The sequence below is a fragment of the Anarhichas minor genome, unplaced genomic scaffold (genome assembly GCF_050575085.1).
Source record: "Anarhichas minor isolate MPS153535 unplaced genomic scaffold, ASM5057508v1 ptg000030l, whole genome shotgun sequence".
Taxonomy (NCBI): domain Eukaryota; kingdom Metazoa; phylum Chordata; class Actinopteri; order Perciformes; family Anarhichadidae; genus Anarhichas; species Anarhichas minor.
The window spans coordinates 1,453,284-1,465,208 of NW_027466476.1; the positions used below are offsets into that span (position 1 = coordinate 1,453,284).

An 11,925-nucleotide genomic window follows, 5' to 3' on the forward strand; every position below is an offset into this window, starting at 1 on the left:
GCATATCTGAGTATCAATGCATGTGATTCTATGTGAGTTATGCACATGATTCATTTGTCTTTTAATGTTTGGCTGCATTTATATTTTTGCATTATGTTGCCGTTGCTTTTACTCTCTGTATTGTGATGAAATTAAAAACGCAGAGGGTGCCATGGAGAGCGAGCGAGAGTCGAACATTAAGATGTGGGGAAATGTTGACTACCTGTTGCTATGGCAATGGGTTTGGATCCTGCAGGCTGCAGGACTCTTGCTATTTCTAAATAAAGCATTTTTTCTCACTGATCAGTGGATGAAGAAGATACTCGCAGTTGAAACTAATCTTCTGAATTCTACCAGGCTGTGTAAACACTGGTGCTCTGCACTCTCGTACTTAAACCTGCTAAACAGCAGTTACAGACTTACAGATAAGATGATGTATAAGAGAGGACACGTGCTTTAATGCTGCTGTGTTTCTTTACTGAAAGAGTCAAATATACATGAAGCAGTTGGGTTAAAAAAAAAAAGTCAATCTGGTGTGGATTTAAGGACATACTATGTACTTATGACAATAGAGTTGTAACAATTTAATTGGCACCATGTGTCATGATCAACTCCAAACCGCATTTGTGATCCGTCTAATCTCCTAAATCTCCACATATGACCAGAAAGCAAAATCTTCCCGTTTCCTTGACAAGAATATATCTTTCCAACAGTGTAATATTTTCATTCCCTATTTAACAAAAGATTGTAATTGCTAAGTGAAAAATGTGTTTGCACTATTCCCAAGATGGTAATCTGCAACATACCATCGTAGGCTCTGAGTTGGTTAAGTCCATATCCCCAAAGAGAACGTGGTTTAAGGTTTCTACATCACTATCAGCTGTATTTTATCTGAGGATCAAAAGAGATGAGAGAAAAAACAAACTATCCTGCTTGTCTTTTGTCCTTGCATGCTGTCTAGTAACACAGTACCTTTGTCACCCTGTGGGGGGAGCCTATGTGTGGACAAAAAGAGGACAGAAATAGGTGCCGCGACCAGATATTTGATGCTTTCGATGGGGACTTCCATGCTTACCTCAAGTGGGTTTTAGGGCCACTTCACAGACAACACATTTAGTCCTTTTCCTCCCACTCGAGAATGCAGCCGTCTTGCAATAAGCAGCCAAGTCTATTAAACAAACATTCCTGTGTGCAATTTGCAGTGCGAGGTGCTTAACTGTGTGCTTCCTGGGGATGAGGGAGTTTAACCTGACAAATATACAGTAGAAAATGCTTATGAATAATATCTGCGCTTCACATCGGGTGACACGATATCTGTTTCTAGGCAACAGGAAGTTGATGTACAATTAATAATATGGGGAATTGCTACCTAGAAATCCACTCAGTGGTTTAATTTGCTCTTTTTTATTTTTAGATACTAGCGACAAATTATTGTCTCTTTCCAATCATCACCTAAGTCTCAATGTTTTATGGATCTATGGATCTAATAAACTGTGGATCTAGTAAACTGTGACAAAATTGGCTCCAAATAAAAACTGCCTTTGGGAATTAAAGGGCCACTCCCGCCTTTCTGAAGTTGGTAGTGGGTGCTAATTCAAGGACTGACCAGTGAGCTAAGGGAGTGTGTAACAGTTGGCTGTGGCAGTACAAAGGGAAAGTGGCATCATGTTGTGTTGTAGGAAGCTGTGTAATGTCCCACTGTATGTTCTTCTTTCTTGTCTAATTTGATTTGATTTTTAGTTCGTATTTGTTTACCGATCATTGACCCGACGTTACTATCCGTCATAAATGTCCCTCTGTGTCTGAATTATCAGGGCAATGCGCTCAAGAACGGACAGATACGTGGGAAGACCCTCACTGGTAAGTATGGTTTTCAATTCATTATATCTTGGTTTACTTTCATGACATAAGCTTGTCTTCGGCATTTGTGTTGTTTAAGATTTATTTTTATGTTTAGTTAACATTTAGTTTTTATTTCATTGTCACTTTCAGCAATTTAACTGAAAGTTACTGTGAGGAACTTTAAACTGGTTATATAACCGTCTCAATTTAATCCTGATGCCTCTTTATGACCTACATAAGTGAGGAAGACTAGCAGCGAGAAGATTTTTTATTTCCATACAGTTATTCTTAATTAATGCCTCATTGGTGCCACCGGGCTTCGAACAAAATCAGATGAAATCAAGCAGGTTCATTAGAAACTCCTTCAGCTCAGGCTCCAGGGGGGCCTGAGAACCAGAGCCATCACAGACCCCACGCTGCTCGAGGCCCAGGCCGTATAGCTGGACCTACTGGAGGGAAGGGAGGCTCTGAAGAACCAGAACCAGGAGTGAGCAGGGCAGACTGACCAAAAAAAAAGGAATAAATCTGGTGTCTGTGGTTGTTACAGGACTGTAATAAACCCGTCCAATCACGTCGTTCTGCCCGAATTAGCATTTGTGAGCGAGTGTAACGGGTGTAACGGCAACAATAGAGTTGAGAGTCAGATGTGAAGCCTGAGAGTGATTTTGGGTGTTTACTGTCCTTCAGTGTCAGTGTTGATTTAAGAGGATTTATCCAAAGGAAAACCAGCCCGCTTATATCCCACAACCCAGAGTGACTGAAGAACGCTAGGAATTTTTATGGATCTACAGCTACCATTGTTTATTGTAATCTAGAAAAATAATCCAGATTCATAAAGAGGATGAAGAATTAGGATTTCAAAGATTAAGCCCACTGTTAGATTTTAGTTGCATCATTGTGAAAATCGTATATATTGCTCTGTAATATCACTGATCTCAGCTCTCCTCATTCTGATTCTTTGTTTTTCCACGCAGACTACCATCCTCCAACCCCGCCACAGAAATCTGGTTTTCACCGCTACCAGTTCATGTTGTTTGAGCAGCTTCCACACGCACCAGTGTCACTGACTGAGCAGGAGAAGTCCTCCCGCGGTAATGACTCCGCTCACCAGCACCTTGAGTTCACAGCCATGTTGGCTCCTGCAGCATCATCCATCATACAACACTGATCAACACAACTGCCAACAGTTAGTTGTTGAATCAGCAATAGAAAGATTGCACCAAGGAATTAAAACTCAAGGCCCAAACACTATCTTTTTTTTGTGTTTTAGTAACCTATATAGGCTACTGCAGGGATTGTTTTTGGAGCTTAAGCAAGTAGATGATTCTATTTCCTGTCATACAGTAGGAAGTTGTGTCATTTTACAACATTAGATTGATGTAGGTGTTGCATCATTTGTTTGAGTGGGCTTAATCCTTTATTTAGGGTGTAATGTTTCCATATTAGGAGACTGAAGCTGCTAGTATTAGTAATTCGATTTATTATATAATGTCCCGAGACACTCCAGCCAGACACCATCTAACCACCTTTAAGATCAGGTTTTGGTCCGTGGCTGTTTTCTGAGGACACATCATGATGCATAATTCAAAAAACAATTATGAGCATTTCATCAACGTATTTGGAGTTACTTTAGAAAGATCATTTTCTCCAAGTGCTTGAACTTAACAAGGGAAATGTTTATGAGGTTAGTGAGTAAGTCTGCTACAGTTCTAATGCCTGAGGGGTCAAGGAGACAAGTAACTGTCCCACGCAGACCTGCACGAGTCTGCCTGACCACGTCAGTACACATGAGCTGTGTACATCAACTTACAACCTTGATTACTGTTGATATTATTACCAGATCATTTTCTTAGTTCGTCTTTCAAAAGACTACAGTGTTTGTCTGGCAGAAAGCAGAACTATTGTTTTGTTTATACGTCAGGTTCTCTGAGATTTCCTCCCCCTGAAGAAAAGTCTCTTGGAGGTGGGCAATTGCACTTGGATGTACAGTGCGGTACCCCGCAGGAGGCGTGCTCATCTGTCTGTTCTACTCGGGTCACAGCCAGTGATTTGAGGGGAGATCAGGGCGGTGTGGCCGTGAATGAGTGGAGCTGCCAGTCTCTGCTGTTTGAAGTTTTGACAGCTATGTCAGCAAACAATCAAGGCATATTAGGCTGAGGTCTGTTTGATGTTGAAACCTCTGGAAAAAGAAATGTCAAAGTTGTACTTTGGAGTATTTTACATATCCAAACTCCGAATTTGGGAAGGTATTGTTATAATATTCACTGTGTCAGAACTAGTTAGGGTGAAGAAATGGTAGCATGAATAATAGCCGGCTATTTAGAATATTTTAATATATCTTTTTGTGCAAAATAAACTGGAGCATACTCATTTTCTGCATCCAGCTCCAACACAGAAGTTGCCCCCTCATCATGAAGCGATTGAACTGAGTGGATCCACCCATCCTTAATCTACTGGATGAGTTTAACTCCCGCTGTTGCACATCCTCTCTCTTGCAAACTGTTCTATCTATAATGTAATTAAGGAATTCACTCTTGGATAATCAAATGTCTCATTTGATGGGTCAATTCTGGAGAGGATAACTGCCCTTGTAAAAAGGGATATAATGGAAATAGACGCTGAATGACACGTGAAAGCCTAGCCAGGGTTTATGAACAGAAAAATATTCAATTTTACAGTTATTATTGGTTTGCTTGAATTCAACGGTGTACCTGCTGTATTATGGATGGCCTTCACTTGGCCATGAGCGCGGTATTCCCGCACAGACAAGAGGAACGGAGGGAATCCCATGTCTCCCCACCTCCTCCGTTAAGTATGTTCACTTATTAGCGTCTGTCCTCCCTCCATGTGGTATGACACAGAGAGCATTTTTCATAGCCCATGACATTAATTGATGTGATTTGCAAAGGGAGAGCATTTAGACGTGGGTGGGAGACTCCTAATGATCATTTTCCACTTCCAGTAGCGCAGTCGTTGACTCAATTTCATTGCAAATTTGTCGTCTTTTTTCTTTTCATCTCTGACCATCGCTTAAATAGTAAAAGGGTTAAACAATGGGAGGTGGAGCAGGGCTGTTGTGCCTCCTGTGATAAGGTTATGCATGTGGGTCAGTGAACTTATGGAGACAGCTGGTTTGTTACACAAGGAACTACAGGGGGGCTGTGCTCTTGGCACCAGGCACAGGGGCGTGATCGTGGGGAATCCCCTTCACTCTGGCTCAGGAAGGCTGTCCCTGACTGGAGGCTGCCCCTGTGCCAGGGTGGGGGGCAGGCGTGGGCACACAGGCCCTTGTGATACTTGTCAGCCACTTGGCAAGCCCTCAATATGTCCTGCTACTGTTCAGTGCCACCGAGTCAGTTTGTCAAGGGAAACAGTGTTAGCGTTTCCCGGGCAGGGAAACGGAGGCCTTGAGAGAGGCCATGTTGTTTCAGCCCACACGGTAGTTTGCACATGCACTGTTCACGCATCCCGGCCCCTGCCTCCTGAATGGGACCTCAACTGTTTTGATCAGAAACAAGAAAAGGGGGGACGGTCACAAAAAAAACTGCATCAGAATTGTTGGCTAAAAATTGACGAGTTCCCTTCTTTCTTTTCGTAGTAAATTACGAAGCAGAGGATGTACACGACGATCATGTTGTGTGAATGAACGGAGTTCGCTGCTGGATGGTGTACGTTGCTCATCTTGCCTCCTAGAGCCCCTACTGCCAGCTCAGCACACTCCACAGTAATTGAAGCCATTTGCAATGTTGCAGTGTGGTAATGGGCAGATCCATGTCTACCACCCACCCACAGCCTCTACCATTAATCAGAGCTGCGTGGAGTCAAGAGAGCCAGGATTTGGTTGCTACAGCAGGCCTGAGTTTCAGCCAGGAGTCGGCTGCCTTAAAGGAACACTTTGACGTTTCGGATTTTGGCTAGTTGTGTTTTTTTGTTTTTTGTTTTTTTTTAACAGATGCTTGTTGGTTCGAGGTAAAAGTTTCTTAATTTTTCCTCAACTCCTATCACCCATGAATAGCTTAATATTATTATTCACTGTTGAAATGAATAATCAAAGAGCTGAAACAGCTAATCAATTAGTAGATCAACAGGAAAATATCAGATTAATCTATTGCAAAAGTGCCCAATAATTTGTGGTTACAGGTAGTCACTTGATTTGCTGCTTTTCTTTGTCATAAGTGAAGGTAAACACAATAAATTTTTTGTTTTGGACTGTTGGACGGATAAAACATGGAATTTGATGATCTCGGACTGTAAAAAATTGTGATGGGCCGAAATGACCAAATGACTATCAGTAATGAAAATAACCATTAGCAGCAGCAAGAAACAGTTAGTTAATTATTCAATTAGTTGATCAACAGAAAAAAATAAGCAGCAAATATTCCAATAATGTATTAATTGCTTGGGTCGTTTAATAAATTCTTGATTCATTCCCTGCGATTTGTGACAGGTGATGAATACTAACTAAATCAATCAACATGTGACATATCTCTTTAAATATGCAGTCCCCGGTTGGGTGTAATTGGTAACGATGTCGGCTGCGATATTGACAGCTGGCTGTGAGCTGAGAGCAGCAGCCAAACAGTGTGACACCGTTCCTCGACCCAGGTCCCTCCTCAGCAGTCGTCGGCCCCGCTGAAGCATCTCTGAGCGAAAGATGCACTGCTCTGTGGCTGACCCCTGACCTCCGATGCCCACAAAGAATGTCCCCCTCATGACATTAGGATGGCGTTATTATGAATATGAATGTTCAGTAAAGCTCTTACCCTGATATGGCTCCTCTTACTCTACTGCGATGAACAGGATCACTTGGTTTTGAGTATTTTCGAGACACTATAAGAGGTTTAACAGGGACACCGCCCACACCACTAAATGTAGCAGTTCTGTGTCACCTCACAGCAGTCCTGATCTCCCTGCCATACCCAGACGGAGAAGCAAGGTGGAAACAAAAGGGGAGGCAGGAAGACTTTAACATCGCCCTCAGGTCCGACACTATCTGTCCTTTCCATGAGCAGGCAGATGGGAGAGGCTGAAACGCGTCTCTGCACTACAAACAGACAGACACCAGCCTATTTTAAGGTCACTTGTTAGTCTAGGCATCTGCAGGGTACCAGCCAGTGTGATAGCACCAGATATTGTGAATTTGCCTCACTTTGGATTGCGCCCAATGATTGCACAGCTTTAGACAGGATTATGTGTGGAAAGCCTTACAAGCAGCGCCTGGTTTTGACTCTCCGTCTGATCGTCACTCCACAATAAAGTGATCTTCAGTGTGACATTCTCGGTTGGAGGAAATGTTGCCTAAAACCACTGTACGGTTGGTTCTTCCCCTGAAAAGGGAAAGAGAAAGTTTGACTAATAATGCATGACTGTCATGCAAGTCAAATCTGCCGCATGACTCGTAGACTATACCTCTATATCCAGTGTAAAGTTTGTTGCCTCACCCCTCAGTTTCCCTTAAAGGTGCTTCCTCAATTAGGTGAGGGACCTTGTTCTGGACATGGAGGGGAGTTTGGGGATCTGCAGAGGCGGTGCATTATCTCCCACTGAGGCACAGGCCAGAGGGGCCACTGGGGCCATGCCCTATCATACAGGCAGGTCACTTGACTCCATTGCCCTCACTTGATTATTGGAGCCCGTTCTGCAGGCAATCCTCGTTCACAGAGGGGACTTGGCAGGATTCAGGTACTCATCTGCTCACCTCCCAGTTATTATTCATCATCTTCCCCAGCTGAGCTCAGAGCCTGACCCGACCTTATGGCAAACCCGGACACACCGAGGTGCCAGCCTCATAAGCTACACATGTAGTGAGGATCAGGAAGGGTGCATGAGCCCTAAAATAGTTGAGTAATAATTTGGTAATTGTCATTTTATTTTTAAAACACTCAAATATTTTGATGCGCAAATAGAAACTAGTGTACGATTTGATAGGAGTTGAATACAGTAATGTGTTCTGAAAATAGCCGAAGAAATGATGGTCTTGAATAAGACCTTTTGTCTGAAATGTGAATGAATCCTTCTGAATTGTTTCTACATTGATGCGAGGTGAGTGCATTTGATGCGAGTGGCGGCGGCAAAGTGTATTTCTTCTCCCAGATCTCCTCCGCGATACTGCAGGATACGAAATGTGGCTCTCTAATGGCAAAAACAGCAACAGCGAAGGCCTGTAAAGCAGCCGCGACGAGAGGTGAAAAGCAGTAACGTTTCTATCCAGGCAGAGAGTCAGACTCAACGCATAACTGTGAGACCATTCTCTCTGCAGATTTGGACCATTCCAATAGTTGGCTTTCTTTTCAAAAGATTAACTTTCCTACGCTATTCTTGAGCAGCTGTTAATGTAATTACTCCACATACGGAAATACCATAATGTCAGCGATTCCCTGGATTGTGGAGCACAGCATTGTCGTATGTACACTCAAACATGTGAAGACACAGAGAGACAGACAGACACTTGCTCTCTCTAGAATCTGTTGAAGTTTGCAAGTTTTAAGCACACAGGTTGCCTTGGAATCATAATTGTGAATTTGTCTTTTTTTTTTTTTGTAAAGGGAGGAGAAGCTGCAGGGAATCAGCGGTTGTCAAAATCTTAGAAGTGATATTGTCATACCAGCCGGATGGCCGTCTGGTGTTTGTTTAAAAGGGGAGGGAAGAAAAAAAACAGTCCAGGCGATTGAATCATATCTTCTTGCCAATACGTCCTTGCGTTCCCACCTCCATCATTACAGCAACATGTTTTATTTTCAGCAGTGCTGTTCTCAGTGACTCACATCCCAGAGCCATGTGCTGCTCAGTTAGGCCTCAGATCCCTTAAACATGGGCCGAGCGGTCATGAGAAACACTCTTGTGATGCACCAGAGATTGCGATCAGACTGTACTAAATTTATGTACGACAAAAAAAAACCATGTCTAATAAACTTTTGAGGTTTAACTGCTTACTTGTTTTGATTTATCTGCAAAACAATTTTGTATGAGACTGAAAACTAACCTTGGTTTTAAGTATATTTTCCCCCCAAATATCTGTAAATACTAATACATTTCTTTGTGGATGTGTCATGCTGCTCCCACAGGTAGATGGGATCTTCAGGCCTTCATCACAAGGTTTGGTCTGGGAGAGCCTGTGTCCACTCTGCAGTTCCTCACCCAAAACTACAAAGACTGAAGGATGCTCAGATGCCTGAATGAAGAATCTGTCAGTGCAATAACATAAAATAAGATGTTTACCCACTTTCCCTGAATTGAACAGCATCATTTCTTCAAAGCTTGCAACAGGTCAGCCCCGCTTTGCCGCTATCTTATCGTTGAGTTGGAAAGAGATTTCCTCTTTGTGTTACACCAGCTGTTAGGTTTTGATGTTGCCCTGTATCTCTGTCACGTGGTCTGGCGTAAAGGATTTGGGGGATAGATTTTAACCTCACTGGGGATTTCTTATTAGTTTCCAAACACTGTCGGCAAGAAAAGGAAGACGGCCTGATATCACAACTCGTTGTGGAAAGAGTTTATTCTAATTCAGGCGCGGAAACACGTCAGGGCCAAAAAAAGGAAGTGGGAGGTGAAACCGAGACCGCAACACAGCCGGATGCTGCAGTGGAACTTGAACCAAAATACTCCGCAGTGACAGGGCAGGGGGGAGGGGCTTGTGGGGCATGTGGTGTGTTGGGTGTAGGGAACTTGCTGTTTGTGTCATTGTTTATCATATTTCCATTGACCACTCTCTCCCCAATTGGAAACATTGAGGTGCTTTCAAGTCCTTGATTGATTTTTGTTTTTCAAAGTAAAAGCTGCTCGAACACAGGTTGAAGCGTCCTTGAATGTAACTTTGGGACAATGAACCCGTTTTGAACTTTGTACAGTTGCATAAGAGGCCTACCGGGCCGGTCTGTAGAGGATGGTGTGGATAAACTTTTCAACCCGTTCACGAGGAGATACTTAGATACTTTTCAGACTTCACGAGTCTTTGTAGAGGGTGGTTCAGAGAACCCCCCCATGAGGAATATTGGTTTCTAACCAGCAACCCTCCTCTGGGAGGGGTTTGTATCAATACCCCAGATGTCTGGAAAAGACTGGATTTACATGAGGGACTTTGATGTTCTGATGATCAATCTTTAGTTGGTGGTTTCATTGACCCTAATTTGGTGTCTCATCAGTGGGCTAGGCAGGAGTAGGTAATGGAGGTTTTTGTTCCTTTGGTGGTTAAGCCAGCCTTGGTAAACCCCTATGTGCCCTCCCAATGAACTCTGGGAGATCATTGATCAAATTGTCCTGCATCTGCTTTGTTTGCGTCCCCGACTTAGCAGTCAAAGCAGCCGCATCCACAAGCAGAACAACCAAAACAATGCACATAGGCCCACAGTTAGTCAGACAGTCCATTGCTTTTGAAAAAATGTTAAGTATCCGTCAGCTGGAATATCGCTCTTGACCTTGATTTACTCATCTTATTTGACTTATGAAATCACATTTTGAACAATTGGCAAGTGTAGTATAATTCCACACTCATTGTGAGGCATGCCAAGTGGGAGAGCATTCTTCCAAAAACCACCTACTTGAATCCATCAGTACACCATTGAAATGCCAAGATTTGTACTTCCAAATACACTGTGCATTTCTTTTTTCTTCTTTATATCTCAGAGATATCCTGCCAAAACAGCTGGGTTTGCCACTCAGCTTCCTTGAATGTGTTTATTTTTACTCCCAAATGTCAGGAGAGTTGAAATATTCTGATTAAGAAAAACTGACAGCTGTAGTTCAACGGTGCACGGTATATTAGCTTCTCTGGAAAAAGCAACTGTTCACATCCCCTGATAATATGGGAAAGGCATTTAATATTTTTTTAATTTATTCAAACTTATATTAATTAAAAGGAATTAGTATAATCAATTCAATTGCCTAACCGGCACTACATGATCTAAAATGCATGGAGTCTCCATTCTTCTTTTCTCGCTGCTGCTGAAGAAGAATATGTATTTCACTGGAGACTTCCTGTCGTTTATCACTTGTTGAGAGCAGTGGCAAAATGTGCTCGAGTGCGACATCTGTCCAATGCATGTCAGCAGTGTGCTCTGCTGACCACTTTGCATATGTGTTTCTATTGGCAGAAATGGAATATCAAATGAATATGTATGTTTTACTGTAGTGTACAATCCCCTGAAAATGAGAATAGTGTTTTGTTACCTTAGAATGAGCCGTTTCTTTCTACCTACAGAGCGGGTCCTCTTCACGGAGTCCACCGTGTTTCTACAGTAGCTCCGAACGGACAAACCAAACACTTGCTCAAGATCGGGCCAATTGCGTTTTTGTGTCAGCCACCGTAGTTTCATTTGGTTGCAATCTGTAACGTCGCTGCTAATATGTCACAAACTGAACCTTTAAACGCTTGTCTCCGCCAACATTGACACCAACAAGGAACGCAACATTTTAAAGTGCAGCTTTTTGCTAAAGTATGTCTGCGTTGGCCTTGTGTCAAAGCAGATACCTTAGCAAAAAGATGCACTTTCTCCTTTTAGCTGTGAAAAATAAAACTCTGCACATAACCAGACAGATAGCAATGACTGGGTAGAAGCTGAATGATGTTCCATTTAAGCTATTGCAAAATACCGGACTTGATAGGAAACTGAGGAAATGTACCATTAGCGATGATGTGATGATGAAATGCAACAGAAAGCGTCTGCACATTTTCATTAGGTGCTCCTCAGAAATGTATAACCATTACACTTTTTTAGTCAAGCATGTTACTTTAACTTTATTTAGATCAGAGATTCTCAACATTCTGACATCAAACTTTGATGCAGGTCACCTGAAATGAAAAAAGCTGTTGAAGATATAAAGACTTTTGGGGATTATTTACTTCATCATCATTGCCAGCTGATTAAACCTAATAAATAGAAGATATTTCTCAAGTCGCGCTGTCAATATTACATTAAACTCGATCATAAAAAGATTAAAGGTATTTGCTTTAAACAGTAATGCTAAATATAGTATTTTCAGTTACTGTTGGTATAACTGGGAACATTGTCTCTTTCCAGATCTCTAACCGATAGCAAGGAACAGCCGTTGTAGTCTTCTCCATGAAGCCTGGAAAAAACAAAACTAATTTGACTATATATCCACAGT

At 42.3% G+C, this 11,925-nt stretch overlaps 1 protein-coding gene across 4 annotated transcripts in view; it reads left to right on the forward strand.

Moving 5' to 3' along the window:
- The window catches only part of pebp4 (phosphatidylethanolamine binding protein 4), a 47,992-nt gene extending 38,382 nt beyond the window's left edge, over nt 1–9,610 (forward strand). Inside the window, exons 5-8 of one of the 4 annotated variants that reach the window (XM_076104570.1) lie at nt 1,794–1,839; nt 2,796–2,912; nt 7,915–8,005; nt 8,886–9,047. In XM_076104570.1, the coding sequence (XP_075960685.1) occupies nt 1,794–1,839; nt 2,796–2,912; nt 7,915–7,988 (237 nt within the window). In that variant the 3' untranslated portion in view covers nt 7,989–8,005; nt 8,886–9,047. Of the gene's footprint in view, nt 1–1,793; nt 1,840–2,795; nt 2,913–7,914; nt 8,006–8,885 lie in introns of all 4 variants that reach the window. The other 3 variants (XM_076104571.1, XM_076104569.1, XM_076104568.1) reach the window with 3 other exon arrangements.
- Nucleotides 9,611–11,925: the final 2,315 nt, after the last annotated feature.